At 35.7% G+C, this 20,381-nt stretch overlaps 1 protein-coding gene across 6 annotated transcripts in view; it reads right to left on the bottom strand.

Moving 5' to 3' along the window:
- SOX5 (SRY-box transcription factor 5) overlaps nt 1–20,381 on the bottom strand; it is a 930,694-nt gene that overhangs the window by 59,751 nt on the left and 850,562 nt on the right. For all 6 annotated transcript variants that reach the window (XM_045829753.1, XM_045829752.1, XM_045829754.1 and 3 more), the window contains one exon: nt 17,151–17,297. In XM_045829753.1, coding sequence (XP_045685709.1) covers nt 17,151–17,297 — 147 coding nt within the window. The remainder of the gene's footprint in view (nt 1–17,150; nt 17,298–20,381) is intronic.

The raw sequence follows: 20,381 nt of genomic DNA, 5'->3' as shown, positions 1-20,381 counted from the left end.
AGCAATGATTATATGTTAATTATTATGCTTGGTGCTAAGGATGAATAAGATATAATTATCCCTGCCCTCAAGTGACTCTTGTCATACCGGGGATCAAAAATACAATCAAGCATCATAGGGGTGCTGTGATGCTACTCAAGGAGTATCTGTGTGTTGGGGTCACATGACAAAATAGCCAATTCTGCATAGAGGTGCTAGTTGAGATAGTTCTTATGAGTAGGTGTGAGAGAGAAAGTGGAACAAAGAGGGCAACAGCAGTTCAGAGAGGCAGAGTGTGATGTCACTCGAGCAACATTGGTGTTGGGATGGGGAGAAAGGCAGAAGTAATGTATCAGGCCAGTGGGGTGGGTAAGGCTAGATCAGAGAATGCGTCGTAAGGTTGCACTCCATCCTTTAGACACTTCCATCTTTCTTTATGGTTTTATTCTTCTCAGGTTCTCTTCCAGAGTTCCAGAGAGGCATTATAGTCAGCCTTATTTGTTTATAATTCAGACAAAATCCTATACTCAACTCTTTTATACCCTTGTGTCTTTGCACAGGCTGTTTCATTTTCTTTTAAAAACCTTTTCAATGGCACATTTCCTGGAAGTCTTTCCTTATCCTATTCTCAGGTTGTGCTGGAAACTGTTTTCTTTACCTCTGTATTATTTTTTGACCAGTACTTAGCCCATATTATTTTAATTCTTTGTCTGTATTCCTCAATACACTGTACAGGATGTCAATTACTGTTTTTTTTTTTTATTCTACCACAGTATCAAGCACATTGTATGAGCTCAATAAATATTGTTTGATATCTTCCAAAAGTAACTCTAGAAACCTCATGTATGACTAGCATAGTCATCATGTGATTTTAAAAAATTATATAAACAAGTTAAGAAATGTACAGCTTTGTTTCAAGGAAATGTAGTCTAATGCTTGAAACATGTCTTTTTACCAAAGAAGACATTCTCTTCTTGGTAGAAAATATCTCATTTAGGATAAATTATATTTTATTAACTACAGTTTAAGTGGATATTGTTTATTTTTTTAAAGGATTCAAGAATATTGTAGAGCTTAAGTATTTATTTCAGTCTTATTAAATTCTCAATGTTTATTTTACATGTCCAGAACTCTATAACATAATATAGTTACATCAAAGGCTCCAGAGTTTACTTGAAAAGAATTAAAAAATATATATTACTGAATTTTCAAAGAATCCATATATGAAGCCCTGGCTGGTGTAGCTCAGTGGATTGAGCATGGGCTATGAACCAAAGTGTCATCAGTTCGATTCCCAGTCAGGGCACATGCCTGGGTTGTGGGTCAGGTCTCCAGTAGGGGGCACATGAGAGGCAACCACACATTGTTATTTTTCTTCCTGTCTTTCTCCCTTCCTTCCCTTTTCTCTGTAAATAAATAAATAAATAAATCTTTAAAAATATAAATAAAATAAAAATAAATAAATAAAGTAATAAAATAAAAGAATCCATATATGGGCACATTCTCTTAAATCATGCTGTGTTAGTAAATGTAATTGCAGAAACATATAGTGAAAACTATATCACAGTGACACCTAAGATTTAACTACTTATTATTAAAGTCAAGCAGTATAATATAAACATTTTGTCTAGTAAACACTTACTGAGCACATACTATGAGCCAGCCACTTAAAATTCAATGGATGAAGGTGTACCTACTATGATCAATCTTATGGAATTGATCTTTCCTTCACTTAGTTTGTTGCAAGTCCATACATTATAGTTCCAGATATAATAGATCAAAATTGTAGTTTGCTGCAACATTATAAATGCTAATGTAAAAAGATAAGCAAAACCAAATCTAACAAGAATTACCCAAAGGTTCTCTTAAAATTGGATCAGAACCATCATTTTTAAAATAAACGACAGCATTATTTTCATGAAAAGTGGCACTAAAAATTCTACCATTTGACCCAAAATTCTTGTCTTACCATCAGTTTAGATAGGGTTGACCTGAATATTGAGCTCCTGTTGACTTAAAATAAACTTTGATCATCAAAAGAGTTGCATAGAGAAGTACAAAAAACACAAATCTATACCTATTTAAGGACATTTCTATTTTTGTCTTAATACTTTTATACATACTTCACAACTGCATTTATATCTTATGTTATTTTAAGTGCTACTGGAAATACTGGATATAGCACAAAAGAGAAATTTTTGCAGAATTTTATCTTTTCTATTTTTGGTTTAATATTTTCTCCTATTTATAAAATATCCACACTGCCAAAAGTCATCAAAATTGCACAGCAAACCCTAACAGCTCAAACTATATAATAAACTTGAAAAAAAATAAGATTCATTGGTTATTGAAAGACCCAATCTAAATGAAAGTCTCATACAGAATCTCATTACTGATAATGATTACTGCAAGTGTCATATAGAATCTCATTACTGATAATTTAGTTTTTTGCAAGAACTAAAACAGAGCTTTAATAAAAAATATTTTGTCATTTTGTTAAAAATATAAGGTTCATAGTCTTTTCTGGTATTGGCAAACAATTTGAGAGAAAACGAATTTTTATATATTTGAGTTTATATCTGTTTCCTTCACATTACTTTGATTATATAAATCTGTAAAATGAAAATTCTGGTCTTTGTTTTCTCTAAATCAGAGACCTCATCTTTATCCACCTGAAAATCAAAATTTTAAAGGTTTCCTTGTATTCTTGGGTTCTGATAAAAGTCACCCAGTGGAATCAGTTAGTCTGCCGTTAGAAGTACAAGTGCTAAAAGCTGTGGGATATTGCATTTGTAAGTCCTGCTGCTCACAGGAATGGGGGTTGTAATTCTAAGAAGCATCCAATTATATTATCTACAAGGGTGCCCAGAACGAAAAAAGGGCATATTCTTGCCATGAGACACTTAGGACACCTTAGAACTCAGGTTAAGGGAAGTTGCTAGCTGTTTAGACATGTGCATCCATAGGTATGCTGCTTTCCAAGTAGCACCTGCTACATAAGTTCTTCTCAATATTCAATGTTCTGAACCATTAAGAATGTATTTTCAAATTTAATACTTATTAAAATGTCAATGACCAAACTTCTTAATTCAGTATACAAAAAAATAAAATATATTTTCAAGTAAAAGAAGTTATAAAAATTTTCCTTATTTCCAAAAAAAGGTATTTTATATTTTCAGTGCTATTTTTGTCTATGTTCTCAAAATTTAAGATACATGAGATAAGAAATATGTGCTTGCAAATTTGTCTGCTGATATAGGCAGACCCTAAACAATAATTATCAATCAATATGAATTATACCATTCACTGTGCATCAGTTGAAGGCATTTTTTCACATTTAATACTAATCAAGTTATACAATTGTAACTGTTCTTTGTTTAAAAGAACCATAATTAAGAATATGTGTTCTTCAACTGGTTATTAGAAGTAATGAAAAACAATATGAATAATGATGGAAAACAGTATCTTATAACACTTTGGAAAGGCACTGGATTAAAACAGTTTCTGTTTCTCCATAAGTTAACTGTGCAATTATGATACCACTTCCATATTGTATATGCTTGAGAAAATGTAAAAATAAGTGTAACTGAAAAAGTATCTCCCTTTATAGAACAATAAAACAGATATATCAGAACTTTGAATATAAACTCAAAATCAGTAAAATAAAAAGAATTTTAAGTGCATTATAAATGTACAATTGTAAATAAATCATATAATGAATTTTTTTGCCAAGAAAATAATTACATTATTTATGAAACTTGTACAGAAACTTGATAAAGTTTTTTTAAGTGGGTAGCACTGCATATTTATGACAAGAGGCAAGACTAGTAAAATTTATAACTAGAAGAAGAAGAAAGGGAAGGGAAGGAGGGGAGGAAGTGGAGGAAGAAATGGAGGAAAGAAGGGAGTGCTGATTTTGAAAGGAGGTTGTCCTCTCACAAATTTTCTATTTAGGAGATTGCAGGTTGAGCCCAATGATAAAAATTAAGCTATTTATAACTTAAAACTACTCTGTTGCAGTTCTTTTAAGATTGTAGCACATTTTTCACTGACAGCTACAAGTCTTCTGTGCTTGGCAAAGCTGCTGAAATAATACTGCATTATAAATTTTGGGGTAGAAATTTAAAAATTTTTAAAAACAAATATCAAAAGCAAAAACCAGATTAATTACAAATTAGGATCTGTTTTCTTACATGGCTTTATAACTTTCACAAAAGACATTAAGTAAAATAAAAATTCCGAAACTCTTATGAGCACTTATACACAGCAATTCTAATTTTTTAAGGTGGCTATGTTTAAATCAATACTCATATAATTAGTCTTAGTACCAACATATCACTCCAAAAACTCAACCATTAATTTGCTTCCCACAGGTGATGACAAGTACTATCAATTTCATGTGCTTTCTTATCTACTAATGAAAAATCTCTAATGACATGAATCTGAAAAATCCCCTGGAAATATGTGAAGTTCAATCCATACCCTTGGCACTCACTTGCCACCCGTACATGTGATCGTCTCTTTCTATCCATATCCCTCACCATGTTCCTCACGGCGAACTCTGTGCTCCATGGGGACAGAGACCTGTTGACACTGTTCACCAGCGTCTTCATGTCCAAGGATGCAGATCACCACATTATGGGCAATTGACAGATAGTTGTTGAATTAAGTGGCCTTGTCTCTCCAATGGCAAGGTCCAAGACAGGCTATTAGGGCTCAAATATATGAGTGTTTCTAGGGAAGTATTGTATAGATGATTAAAATATTAATGGGTCCAAGGGATAAAAGAAAAAAAATTTTTGCTTCAAAGACATATTACCCTAAGAAAGGAAGACATTAAGTAGATCATTACAGCAGTTTAATAAGTGGTCTGACAAATGGAAAATATATAATGTCTCTTTAAAAATGAACATTTACAATATATTTCAAACTCCCAATTATGAAAAAGTCCTACGTGATCTAGTCTTTCTCATTCCTAGCCTCAGTTTATATCACTCCCCCTCATGTTCACTGCATTCTAGCTACCCCAGCCTATTTTCTAAACCTGGAGTTTGTCAACCTCGCTGATATAGTAGGGTCTTTGCAATTAATCGCTATTCTTCCTGTTTGGAAGACCTTTCCCTCAGGCCTTGGTAGGTTCTTTCACTTTCATGATTCAGAAAGGGCTTCCTTTGTAACTCAGGAAGATCACCTCACTTGTCCCCAGGCACTACATATTTTACCATGTTTTATTTTCTTCATAGCACTTATAATATACGAAATCACCTATTTGGTTAATTACTTACAGTTTGTCTCTTACCCTTAACCTGCAAAATCTTAAGAGGGCAAACTCTTATGTTCTTTGCTGTAGTAGCTTAATTCTACTGCCCTGAACTGAATTTGGCACCTGCAAGGTGTACATTCAGATTTGTTGAGTCAGTGAATGGTAGGTGTAAGCACAAGGAGCTACAGAACATTAAAGAGAGGCAGTTCTTTGAAGAATGAGAAAAGAACAGACCTAAGAGATAGAGACCAATTCCATGTCCTACTGTTTGAGCTCCTGATGTAAGAATCACCTTTTAAAAAATGTTAATGAATACATTTCCTTTTTGCTCAATCCATTTGGGCTGGGTTGTCTATCACTTGCCATTGAAAGAGTACTAACAAATACAATTGCCATTCAACAGAATCCCAAGTTGGAATACTGGAAAGTTGATTATAGTTCTATTTATATATGACTATTGTGACATTAATAGCTACTCTTTAGAAAATAATGCCACCTTATGAAGTGCCTAGTAGGAGTCTAGACAGAGGCAAAGTGACCTCGTGACTGGCCATTATGAGTTGGACTACAAGCTTTCTGGGTTTCCTTCTTCCTTCAACTTCCATAATTCTATAAACAGAACCTTTGATACATTTTGTTAAATAAATGAAACTTTGGAGTATTTTGAGTTTGGAATTTATCTGTCTTCAAGTTAGAATGTTACATCTCTTTATATTTGACTCTTACATCTATATCTCTATAATTACTACATTGTTTTCTATCTCCTGTCCACTCTTATTTTTTAAGATTTTATTTATTTATTTTTAGAGAAGGAAGGGAGGGAGAAAGAGAGAGAGAGAGAGAAACATCACTGTGCGGTTGCTGGGGGCCATGGCCTGCAACCCAGGCATGTGCCCTGACTGGGAATCAAACCTGCGACACTTTGGTTCGCAGCCTGCGCTCAATCCACTGAGCTACACCAGCCAGGGCTTTCCTGTATACTCTTAAATGCATTAGTAGAATGCTTTGTTCTCTGTCAGGAAAAATCTATTGATGAAATCTAAAATAAATATGATATACTATTTTCATCAGTTAAGTGAAACATTAGTAGTTGTAATTTTAATAACACATCTATAGTCTGGGGTATTTCTGAAAGAAACCATTACCACTCCTCTTATTCATGAATATGGAAGAATTTTTAAGCAGAATATATTTAATTCAATACAGAGAGGGAAATCGGAGGTGTAGAATAATCTTTCATGGTGTCACTTCTCAATTCTCTTTTCAAACACTTCTAATCCAAGTGAGGGCCAAAGGGGAGAAAGGGGTCAGCAATCAGTAGCTCAAATGAGGCTCTGATCAATTATTTAGGATAGATAACAAAAGATTTTAATTGACTTGAAGAATGTTGTGGGAAGTCAAAAGGATAAATGATTCTCTAAAAAGAAAGATAACAGATGTGTACTTTTGCTTTCTCTGTCTCTGACAAGGCCAGAGAATGAAAGAGACAAGAGATGTTAATGAGTTAGCAACTGCAGGTAGAAACCAACAACCAACCAAAGTCTGATAACATTTCTAAGTGTATGTGGAAACTTTGAATTAACTTCTAAAGTTGCTATTTTTACATTGATCTAGAGAAAATAGCCAAAGAGCCGACTACAGAGTTGGACATGATCTTTTCTGGACTGTTAACCACAACCAATGCAAAGGAGCAAACACTTCTTCCTCACAGACTATGTGCCTATCCCAGAACTATCTGCACTCCATCCCCTTTAACGATAGCCAGTGTAATCCTTTCAAAGTAACTTCCATCTTTCTCTCCCAAAGTGTTTGTATGGAAGAGCCCTGTCAATACCCGGATGGGAGACACTGTGTCTTCTCCATCTAGCACTGCTGCTCATGAATTAGACTCCATGCCCCAGGAGCTGGTCCCTTTTTCAGCTTGCATATGGCTCAGTACATCCTTTCTTTGAGAAAAACTTACAGGTGCGAACGTTTTTTGTTTGGTGCATGTTGAGCCATGATGTTCACGGAGGTTGCACTGCACACTTCAGTAGAGGAACATTATTTCATATTGCTCTGTTGTTCTTTCATATACTATTTAGGTTTTAAGTGCCTGGTTTTAAAATTAAAATGCTTTAAATGCATAGCTTTTTGGATAGTGAATCTGGTTTGGGTTGGACCTATTGGAGAGGGCAACCTTCACTTAAAAAAATGTGATTCTGTGGATATTCCTGTGTCTGCAACACGCTCAACATCTTGGTTTGCATTATTAAAGAGCTTTGACACGACTCATCAGAGCTAGCTGCTGCATGCAAGACAGGCTCCTGTCCAAACAAAATGGTACGCTGGAAACCAGAGGCCAGGCCCGCCGAATTCAAAGGCCACTACCTAAATCCCTCAGTATATGTTGCCTTTTTTAAATGCCAAGAATATAACTAGTCTATCTCTGTTTGTTTTTTGTAATTCTTATTGTTTTTATGACACACATGTGACCAACCCCCTTCTTCCTAAGTCATAAGAATATATCACCAAATGACCTCCTTGGGCATTTAATACCACTGCACTCAGAAATGCTCTGCTTAAGTACCTGACTTTTTGAGATTCTTGTCAACTGAATATATCGATAGATGAAAAAAGGAAGGAAGAGGCTCATCACAGGGGTTCTGTTGATAACACTTCATTTAACATATTTCAGTTTAGCCACATGGGACTACGAAAAGAAAGCTATTTCATTTAAAATGACAGAGCTACTATGTTACAGCCACCATAAATACGTCCCACCCAGAAAGTGATGATAATGATAATGGGCCACATTTACAGTTTAACGCTCTGCAAATGAATTCACGTCTTGAATACGACACATGCATATCACATCTCAAAGGCTCACAAAATAGGTATTTCACAGATACTGAAATATGAGGGAGCAAAGAGTGTTCAACAGCTCTTCCACAAAGCACAAAGCAGCTGTACAGAGCAAGGTCTTAAGGAGATTCTAGCATTTAATTGATATGCCAGACAGTGTTTAAAGCATAAGAATAGAAAACGGTCAGTTTGAATGTCATTATAATTAGCTGAGACTAACATCTCCTTCTGTTCTGAAGTTGTAGAAGAAATGAAATCTACAAAAGAACAGGTCCAGCAGTTTCAGGATGGATCAGTGACTTTTTGTATCTTACATGTATAGATGGACGGCATCTTCTTTTTATGGATACTGCTTAAGTGGATGACTTGGAGATACAACATTCAGAGACCAGTTCTAGGCCTGTGTAGTGAGTGAGTAGTAATTATTTGAGATCTTGACCTGGAAAGCTCTAAGACTAAGTCAAATAGTAGGATTTAAGGAAATTTAACAAAATGGAAATTACATCTTAGCGACTACTGTGACTCAAATTTTCTCGTGGCCAGATAAAATGTGAAAAATACTAAATGAAGTCATAGTTATACTGAGCAGTGCTTTTTGAACTTTCCTTCATGGAAACACTCCTGTGGAGACCTTGGCACTTCTCTATTTCAAACTTACAGAATCGCTTTGATGCCTTGTGCTTTATCTTGAAAGGGTGTTTTTTTTTTTCAAATAGTAAAAATAGTATTTTTATAGTAAGTGTTGGTGATGGTTGAACTTGGTTGTGGATATACTGTATGTGTTCAGCCCTCCCTCCTCCCCCAGCATTTTAGAACAGTTTCAAAGTTAGCAAAAAAGCTTTATTTCCCAAATCTCCTGTTAGAACTAATTTTCAATTAAGAGGAATCATGATTATCCTCTGGTTTCTCATATTCACACATAATGCTAAATATCCTCGTGTGTATGTGTACCACAGTTTGTGACTCAGTATTAAACTACAAAATTCCACCCTTTAGATCAGTGTGTACTGATATCCTTACTTGATAGCATGCAACCACTGGACTGGTACCATTACCAGCAAAAGCAGGCACCCTAACAGGAGTCGTTGGTACTTCTAACATTTCTAACACAAGCACGTGACTAGCATTTGCATGTGGCAAATCAGAAAAGATCTTCATTACCCTGACGGTGACACAGGATCTGCTAACAGTATAGTTCCACTTCTGGCTTCTGAATTTCAACCAATATTTACAAGGATATTACACCTCAAAAAATCTGATTATGTCTGGTAAGCTGGCCAGGACCGTTTCTGGCTTGTTGGAAAAAGATATTTCTTATCTTGTCATAATTCCCAGGTGCTACTGCTGAGCAAATGGGAACATCACTGCTGGGAGTATTTGAAAACAACGGCAAAAAATGGACTGGGACGATCTATGATCCTGTCATTGACAGAGACATAACTGTGACCAGCCAGGGGGAGGACTAGGGTCACTGCAAGGTTAACAGAAAAGCACCCAGAAATTGTCTCTTGTCATCAGCTTTTCAAACTAACTTCTTGGTTACTATAGGCAATAAGTTTTCATCAAATGCTGAGACATTTAATAGTGTTTATAAGTTGTTCTTATAATTTTCCCAGTAGATGGGTATATTTGGCTACTTTTGCCAAGGAAAAACACTTGAAATATGAAGTTCAGATTGTTAACACATTTATGACATACGATGATTTCTTGATAACATGGAATTGTAAGTTTATACATTGCCAACAATTGTGTGAGTCATGTGTAAAACTAAGTAAAAATAGTCTTCTCTTAAGAGGACTATTTTAAGGCTGATACTAATTCTCTTATTAAAAATATGACTATTCTTATAAAACAAATGTTATCAAGACATCAACTGCTATCACAAACCAAAGGCTATCTAGGTTATTAAAAATCTGAAACAAATAATGTAGAAGTAATTTAAATAGAGAATTACGTGGTACAAAAGTGAAAGTCACTGAATACATGGGTGTCCATCCTGTGGCAGAAGGCTAAACTGTAACAAAAGTTTAATCATTGTGAGGAAAAATATGCAGATTCAAAGCAGCAATATTGAATTTGAAATTTAATAGCCAATACTGCTAAATAATACCTTAACTAATTTTTCTTAATATGAAAAGTAAAATTATTTCTACATTTTACTTTAAACAGGATCTCTTGTGCACAAAAGTTCAAGATTTCATACTTTCATTCAATTTTTTTAACCAATATTTAGTCATAAACACAGCTGTGAGGCCATGGGCTATTAGCCTATCACTGACGAATTAAATATATTTCTTTTCACTGAGCAATAAAAAATTGTCCTGGGGTAGAATTAAGAGGAGAAAAAATTAAGTAACTGCAAAAAGACAAGTATACATGAATTAAGACTTTATGGAGCACACGAGAAACTTAAAAAACCTGCTGATGATCTGAATTCCGAACCTTTGGAAAAAGAGAGCAGGAAAAACACATCTTTTCTTAGCCTGTGCCTAATAAAATCAAAGCATCTTTTAAAAAAGTTAAACCAATGATCCTCTGTCAGCCATTAATGAAACCAGTACACAAACAGTAAGTTCACGGACACATGTAAAACTCAACAAGTAACACTGTTCATGTTCTCCAATGCGCATCTGGAAGAGACCAGATTCCTTTTCAAGTTTTCCCATTCATAGAACCCATTTCCTATGTGCAGGTTTTAGAGATTCACTGTGAGTTCTCTAAAGGCTTTTTTTTAAATCGTTGAATATTATAAATAATTATGTTCCTAAGCAGCAGTTCAAAGCTCAGTACAGCACTCAAACAACACCAAGCGCAGGTCAGGTGACCTTTCCCCAACTCTCTCTCTGGTGCTGAGGACAGACAAAGTGATATGTCTGTCATACGCCATTACCATTAGAACAGAATCTTGTTCTTTTATTACAACTGCACTCCGCCAGATTTCTCAGCAGGAATGCTAAGTGAAATCAATGTCTTGGATTTCCAGGCTGAGCTTGGAGGTCACAGCCACTCTATCATTTCTCAGCATTATCCTTTCTCGTGCGCGCACACACTCCCCAAGCCTCCAACTGGCACACAGCAGATTGAAAACAGCATGCATCAGAGGACTCATGCTGTACAATTTTACAGTCTTTTGGAGCCCCCTCCCTTTGATTCCCCCCTTCTATTTTTTTGCAAATTGCAAATAAGTTTTGTTTGTGTCCTTCTCGACAGTCGTGAGTCAAAGGCAAAGGCACGCCTAGCAAGGAGGGCAGGCAAAAAACACCCAGAGAACATGATTTTTGACAGCTGCCAATAAGATCATTTTCCTTACATCATCACCTGGATGTGGCTTACAAGTCCATTGTCCCAAACAATAAATGTACTTTTGATGTAAACCATGAATTTGGCTTATGCTGGGAATGTATGCAGACAACAGAAAGCCCTTTAATAGAATATTTCTACAATATATAAGACAGACAGGAAAATTCACTAATAAATCACACAGAAAATACCCCCAGGACATTTATAACTAATTGTATAAAATATAAATATAATAATAAATTATTATTATATAGAAGTAAAATATCTTGTGAAGTGAAAATATTTATTATGCTATTTATAAATGTCAATTTCAGGCCCTCTTTATTTACTGCTGGTTTTATTTATTTTTGGTCATTTTCTTCACGAAAATGACAATGTTAATATTTATTAGGCCATTTCTAACCCACTAAACTTTACTGCTGAGCTGAAACACAAGCATATTTAAGGCATCTTTTCTGACAATAATTGCTGTAGACAGTGTGCTAGAGGATACTGAACAAAGAAAGGATACATTTCCACTAAGTTGTAGTGGTTACTTAAGAAGAGGCACTTTATTTGTGGTTAAACTTTTTATGTTTTTTACAATAACTGCAGATGGAAGGATATATAATGTCTATAGTTATATTAAATTGTGTATGATAGAAAATTTATGAAGGCTAATATTTAAAATTAAGAACTTTAAAGACAAAGTATAAATATATTTGTTAAATTTGTATAATCATAGCTATAAAAACAATGCATTTTTCTTTAGTACTAAATAAATGTAGGTATATGAAACCATAATATATGCCAGAATTTAACATTACTTAAACAATCAGTCTCTATACTTAGTCTATAAAGTTCTATGAGTGTCTAGAACCATATAGTATATAAAGCAGGTTTCCTCATTTTGGCAAAACAAATATTTAGTCACTTTTATGTTTTCCATGGTTACCTAAAAAAATATCATTGTAGCAATTGCTCAATAAGTATCTGAATGGGTGAATGAATGAATGGATGGATGGATGCATAAATGGATAAGGCTAACATCCAAAGCTTCATGATTAAGTGATCTGGGGAGAAGACATTAATGATAAAATCTTTATAAATGATAAATACTAAAACAAAATGTTATATACCAAATAATATTAAATGCAAACTATAATTGAAAAATAAAAAAGAAAGGTCCTAATGTAAACCATCACTATAAAGCATGATACAGAATAACATTATTACATCTAGAAAACATTAATAATACCTCACACAGTTATTTGTGTGTGACAACGACTACACTGCTACAGCTATTTATTTTACTCAAAGTTAGCCTGTATATGCATTATGTTAAAACTGCTGGTCCATAAGACACCACTATATCAGTGCTTTAAAATTAAATTTTACCAACTGAATGTTACAATTATTACCAAGTTTTAGAAGATGTATGTTCAGACTGACAGTTGTCAGAGGGGAGGGGAGCAGGGGAACTGGGTGAAAGAGGTGAGGGACTATGCAACACAAACTGATAGCTACAAAATAGGCATGAAGATGTGGGCTGCAGCACAGGACACAGACAGACAACAGAGTGGTGACAACTGTGTGGGGGGCTGTGCAGGTGCTGGAAGTATCGGGGTGCCACTCTGAAAAAGCACAGGATTTTCTGAGTACTTTCTGTACATCTGAAACTCGTACAGGATAATATTGAATGTAAACTATAACTGAAAAAAAATATATTCTGCTGTCATTATAAAGAAAAGCAGACAAGCCTTAGGTATATATTAAGCACTCAACATGCAAGGTCTATTACAGAGCTGAAAGAGACCTTAGAAGTGGCATATGTATATTTCCCAATGTCAGGAGTGTGTACAATAATCTGTACTATATATTTGCACGTACTGCTGTTGAATCACCTTCTAAGGTCCTTTTCCAGGTTAAGTTATACTTCCAAGTATATTTATCTTTTAATAGTACAGCAAAGGGCTTTGGAGTTTTGAGAAGATAGAGGTTGGGGTGCACTTTCCAAACTGATCTCTTCTCTTTTGCCATTCACTCTCTGGTTAACTGTGAAAGGGATCTGTTAGAGCACAAGAGGTTAAAGCAATTCTTTGAATTTTTTTCTATTTCAATACTTTCTATTTTTACCCTGCACATTTTTAAACTCTTGTGAATATTCTTAAACTGTTACTCTTTGGACATTTCAGCATGGCTTTGATAAAATGAAAAACAGAAGCCATTTTCTAGGTAATTCAGCAAAAGACAAAACTGTTATTTGGAGGGTACATTACTGTGTCAGTTTTCTCCTTAACATTTTCTAACAGTCAGAAAATATTTGTGATTATTTCCTTGAGTATTCTCAGGGAAACTACTTTATGGGTACTCTTTTAATTCACCCATAGAAAGTTTAAAATATAGTCATGCATCATCTAATGTATAAGGTCTCCACAAATACACAAAAAATCAAATACATTTTCTGCATGCCTCTTCTAAGTCAAGAAACAATTTATTGACTTCTGGTCAAGATGGTGGCATCGATAAATGCGGCTCACCTCCTCGTACAACCACATCAAAATAACAACTAAAATAGAGAACAACCATCACTCAGAACTGTCAAAAATTGAGCTGAATGGAAATCAGAAAACTACAAAATTAAAGAAACCACATCTATACAGACTGGTAGGAGGGGCAGAGATGTGGAATGGGCTGGTCCCACATTCACATGCGGTGGCTAAAATTTTGGGAGGGATATCTTGGGAGTGAGGAGTCCCAGCCCTGCACCATGGCCCCTAGCCCAGGGTTCCAGTGCCAGGAAGATAAGTCCCCATAACTTTTGGCTGCAAAAACTAGTGGAGATGAGTCAGTGGTAGGAACTTCTGGACTTCCAAGCAGTTCTTCTTAAAGAACCTACGCAGACTTACTCAGACTCACTCCCTCTGAACTCCAGCACTAGGGTAGCAGCTGGAAAGGCACCAATGGCATACAGGGAAAAACTGAAGTGTCTAGCATCAAGGCAAGAGCAGAGGTATATCTTTCTCCCAGACAGAAAGACAGGCAGAAGCTATTGTCCTTTTTCTGAACCCTCCCCCTACAGAGCCACAGAACTACAGAGCTGGCATGCTGATGCCACGTCTAAGACTCTATCAATCTGGCTAACACTGCCTCATACAGGAGATCCTCAGAGATCTCTTCTCTTCAGGCCCACCCAAGCTGCTTTTCCATCTGAATGGCTGGTCTTGGTTCATGCTTCATAATTTCCTAAATCCTCTCAAACCAGCAAGAGCCTCCTGCTGCTGTACCTCTTGAAAAGTGGGCCCAGGCCCAGCACTAGCAGCCGCCAGCCTAGATTCATAGTTTAGCTTCACCCCAATCTTCAAGCCCAGCACAAGTAGAAGCCCATCTCAGATTGCTTTATAGCTCAGGCAGAGTGGATCCAGGCAAAATACTAGTGGGGGCTGATCTTGGCCTGCACCACCCAGAAAATCCCAGGGCCAACATACCCAGTGGACAGATACAGACCATGTTGGAGCACTACCACCCTGCCCTTTGCACAGCTGATCCTCCATGGAGGGCAGAGGTTGGTGGTCAGTGATCACAGCTAATCCCTGCAGCTGACTGGCCTGGGTAAATCCCTTCCATTATCTGCCAATAGCCACCAAGGCTCAAGTACAAGAGGAAGGGGTACTCAGCCCACAGAAAGGGTAAACCTCTAGTACCCAGCTTGGGTGGTAGAAGAGGCTGTGCCACTGACCCTGCAGTTCACCTACTACATGAGGCCAGGATACCAAGACAGGGAGTCATAACAGCTCTATCTAATACACAGGAACAAATACAGAGAGGCTGCTAAAAGGAACAGACAAAGAAACATGGCCCAGATAAAAGAACATATCAAAACTCCAGAAAAAGAACTAAAAAAAAATGGAGATAAGGCATCTATCAGATGCAGAATTCAAAACACTGGTTATAAGGATGCTCAAGGAACTAGTGAGTGGGGACCTAAACAGCATTAAAAAGATCCAGTCAGAAGGTAGGAAGTAGAGAACATTTTATAGGGAAACAACAGTAGAGTGGATGAAGCTGAGAATCAAATCAATGATTTGAAACACAGAAAGCAAAAAGCAACCAATCAGAATAAGAAGAAAAAAAGAATTCCCCCAAACATGAGGATAGTATAAGCAGCATCTGGGACAACTTCAAGATGTTCAACATACTCATCATAGGGGTGCCAGAAGAAGAAGAGAAAAAGTAAGAAACTGGAAATCTAGTTGAAAATTAATAAAAGAAAACTTCTTTAATTTGGTGAAGGAAATAGACATGCAAGTCCAAGAAGCACAGAAAGTCCCAGAAAGATGGATGCAAAGAGACCCACTCTGTGGCACATCATAATTAAAATGCCACAGGTTAAAGATAAAGAAAACATCTTAAAAGATAAAGAGAAGATAAAAGCAACAAGAGAAAAGAAGTTAGTTGTCTACAGGGGAATTCTTGTAAGACTGTCAGCTGATTTCTCAAAAGAAACTTTGGGAACCAGAAGGGGTTGGGAAGAACTATTCAAAGTAATTAAATTCAGGGAACTACAGCCAAGATTGCTCTATCCTGCAAAGATATCATTTAGAATCAAAGGGCAAATAAAGAGCTTCCCAGACAAGGAAAAAAACTAAAGGAATTCATCATCACCAAACGATTATTATAGGAAATGTTAAAGGGACTTATTTAAGAAAAAGAGGATCAAAACATGAAAAATGAAGTGGCAATAAATATTTATCTATCAACAAATTGAATCTAAAAAACAAACTAAGCAAACAACAAAAACAGAGACAGAATGGATACAGAGAGCGTTTTGATGGTTGCCAGATGGGAGGGGTGTAGAGGAACAGGTGAAGAGGTGAGGGGATTAAGAAGTACAAATAGGTAGTTACAGAATAGCCTTGGGGGTATAAAGTACAATGAAGGAGATGGAGTAGCTGAAGAACTTATACCCATGACCCACAGACATGAACAACCGTGTGGCAATTGCCTGGGGGAGTCGGGGGTGAGAGGTAAAGGGGGGCAAAGGGGGAAAGAGTGGGATAAATGTAATACTATAATCAGTAAAACATAATTTTTTAAAAAAGAAACACATTATTTAAAATTCCCCTGATCTATTTTCATGTTCTCTCAGAAAATGTTTCCTATTTAGCTTCTGAAACAAAACTAATTTTAAACAGTCTTACTTGTGGCTCTATTATTATCCTCATATCTTTACATGATAATCCCATTGGATGAATGATATATAATGATATATATAAATGTATCTATACTGGTAATACATTAGAACAGTTACTGATATTTAAATTAAACATTTTCTGCATGCTTTAATCGTACTCACATTTTAAGTTCTATTTCAGTTGCCCTCCCTTTGGGAATCCCTCCCCAGGATGCCTTACTAAAGATAACCTGTCTGTCCCAATAACACCCAAAGTACTTTATCTGTAACTGTTATAGGACTTTGTATCATAGAGAATGGATATCTGTATTTTATCATACTGTAAGCTACTTGGGTACCGTACACCTACCTTATAACTCTTTGTATTACATTTCTTACTTTAGCTGTCAATGCATGTTTGTGGAATAAATGGATGACTAAATGTATGTATGTAGATTTATACACATACTTCACTGATCCTACTAGACTCTCATCCACTTGAAGACCCACAGTTTATCCCAGTTGCTGGCACATAATAGATATTCAATAAATACCCCTGAATTAAAAATGCAACTCTAAATGTTAAGCCATGTAGCTTCTTGAAAAGGGTACCTTGCTTTTGGGTGGTGGGCTGTTTGTGCTCTTGTCTGTGTGAATGCTGGTAGGAGATACAGCAGCACCAAGGTTGCCTTGGGGTATGCCTGGGAGCTTTCCTCCTGGAGATACCTGCATTGCAGCTAGCTGGGCAGCATATAACTGCTGTAGAAGAAAAAGAGAGAGAGAGGAAACATAAAAAAGACCATCAGTGATAAAATTAATGCACCCCTCAGAAAGTACCTTATCCAATGTGGTATTTTTCCTCTGGGTACTTTTGCTCAGTGCCTTGGATTATTTTAAGAAAAAAAAAGCTGTCAACTAAACTTCCATGACTTACTTCAGCATTGGTATGTTCAGAGACTCCAAGCAAATAACACTCATCCATATTTACTCGTTCCCAATGTCTCTGGAAGGCAGGTATATCATTCTTTGGTCCAGACCTCTTTTTGCTTGTATTTTAAATTTTACTCATCATGTTACAAAGAATGCAGTTTCATATACAAAGTAACTGTTATATTCATGTTCAAGTTTGGTAACTTCTTTTTTTGACTTGCTGAAATGAGTATCTGTAGCAATTTTTTTTTCTGTGATTGTTAGTTGTTTAGACGTTTAAAAAGCTATTAAGAGGGACTGGAAGGAGAGTACTGAAGGACATTATCTGGTCAGTCTACCTACACTGATAAAAATGGAGATATTTATCAGAAGTCCACTTTATTTCATAATATATAAACACAGACAAACCTCAAATTATCTTGAGGATTCAGGTTTTAAGGAATACTGTCTACACCTGTCCTGTAATTTTTAATCCTTTTCATTCTATAAAGGGAGATCAATTTAAAGAAAGGCACAGGAGAGGAGTGAGCTAGATGTCGAAAAGGGAACACAGGATACTGTGGAGCAATGAGTAGTTTAGAGAGGGTGGTGGGAAGGACGATGACCTAATTGCGTGCATGCCCTGGGAAGAATAAAACAGGACTGGATTTGCAGGCTTAGTTCGCCTTATAGAAAAGCTTGAAATACAGTCAAGTGATTTTAAATTTAATATGTAGACAAGAGGAAGCCACTGAATGTTTGAGAGCAATATGTAGGTTGTTTTTAACTAAAGCTAAAGCGAGATGATCAGTTATGTGGTTATCAAAATAACTAGTGATAATTTTAGTGATAACTTGAGTTGAAAAGTTACAGTTGTGACAATGAAGAGGGAAAAATAATTCCAAGTTCTATTAACTGCAGAAAAGAAAAAAGAAGGAGAACAGGATGAATCGTGTAATGTACATAAAGTCTACATTTCATAGATTTAATACATTGAAGCATTCACCTATCACACATTCACATTCATGTTATAGTCATTGGATTGTCTTCGTGAGGTAGCCAAAACAAATATATGTGCATATATACAAGTATTTTTCCTTTTTTGAAAAAGGAAGAAGTCACACAGAGAAATTTTCTTACACTTTTACATTGTGCTAGTAAAAATGCTAGGACCATTCCATCATGGGCTTCCCCTAAAATATAGCTCATGAAGTACTTCCTTAAGTACTACGAGCATGATGCACTGTGTCTGTAATATGAGCGGGAACTGTATTCAGCTTAGCCAGACTTACTCAGTGTTTTCTCCATGGCATGCTCAAGGGCACCAAAGCGCTGCTGGGCTGACAGTGGACCGACAGCTTATTAGCAGCAGGCATCTAGGTGCTGAGCCATAATGATCCAGTGCAGGGCCTAAAAAAGTCTGATAAAGACTTTTGGTAAAGACCAGATATTTAAACTTGAACTAGTCAGTACAAATAATAGTACTAATTAATTTGTATAAATTAATCAATTGCTAATTTGGGAAAAACAGAACAATTGTATTTGGATAGCATAGCTTTTAACCAGTAAAATACAATTGTATCTTCTCATGAAGGTAACATTTTACTCAGATATTCTAAGCCAGTGTTTAGTACTTTTCAGTGCTAGGGGTGGAGAAATTTCATAAAACAGCCTATTTAAATTCTAAGATAGACTGTTTTGTTGATTCCTTGAGATGGTAAGTTTCTGCCACTTCTCCCTAATAAGTTATTTTCCCCAAATTGCTAAAAACACAACATCTCCTATTGGCTACCAGCCTAGTGCTTAATTGCCATCTGGAGCATGTGGCATCAAAGCATTAGAAGGGATGAAAATATCTATCACTATTTATTCCCTCAAACCATGTATGACTAGTAAACTCCTTGAAGGCAGGGATTATGTCTATTATTTAATGTTTCCTCAGAAAATCTTAGAAGCAAGAAAAAGAAGAAATGAATAAAGGCAGAAATGAACTGCATAAAATAATATCATTTATTTTTAACAATACAACATTTCCAGGACATATTTAATATTTAATAATAATAGTGCCTATATAAATTTTAAAATTTGGAAAGAATTTGACATTGTTTTACTATTTGAGGAATTAGAAAAAAAAGGCTTACTGGTGATGTTGATAAAACTCATCATTCATTCATTCACTTCATTTACTTAAAAAGGACAAATGAAATTAATTTCAAAATCATATCAGCATAAAAACAAAATATAGTTTAATATACTCATTATATCTATAATCTTAATATTAAGTGAATCAATTTGGAATTATGAACAGGAAAAAATGGTAAGATTATTAGAAAAATATCTTTTGAAAAGATGATAAACCAAAACTTTAAGCATATAAATGTTCTTAAATATTTTGGAAAAGACAAATGAGAAATGCTTTATTTCTGATAAATGGATATACATTATTATTGAATCTTAAATACTTATTATGTAGAGAGTAAAGTTATTTAGTAGATGTAAACTATTTTGGGGATCCTTTTTTATTGCTTAGGTCAAAGCTTACTTTTCCATTTGAACTGGAATCTATCATCAGGTGTTCCTTTTGTGTGTAAAAAAAATTGAATAAAGGCCCAGGTGACAGGACTGACACTCCATGCTGACAATTACTCAGGAGTCGGCAGCATATGACAGTGTATGGTTTGATCCAAGGGCCTTATCTTCCCCTGCTGCAGGCATGGGCTGAGAGACAGGGACATTCACATTTTAATGAGCAGACAGTGCACAGTCAGGTCCACTGTTCTCCCCTTTGTCTTCACCCCCCCCCCTTTCCCACAGCCCACATGTCTCTTCCCCATGTCGCCAACTTCACACTAGATAGCAGAGCTGGGTACAAAAAGCAATTAAAGAAAACAAAAAAGGACATTAAAAATATGAGTGAAAATGTTGTCTTTCCTA

Source organism: Phyllostomus hastatus, unplaced genomic scaffold (genome assembly GCF_019186645.2).
Source record: "Phyllostomus hastatus isolate PE091 unplaced genomic scaffold, TTU_PhHast_1.1 phas_scaffold_93, whole genome shotgun sequence".
NCBI classification, from domain to species: domain Eukaryota; kingdom Metazoa; phylum Chordata; class Mammalia; order Chiroptera; family Phyllostomidae; genus Phyllostomus; species Phyllostomus hastatus.
This window is presented reverse-complemented; position numbering and strand designations above follow the sequence as displayed.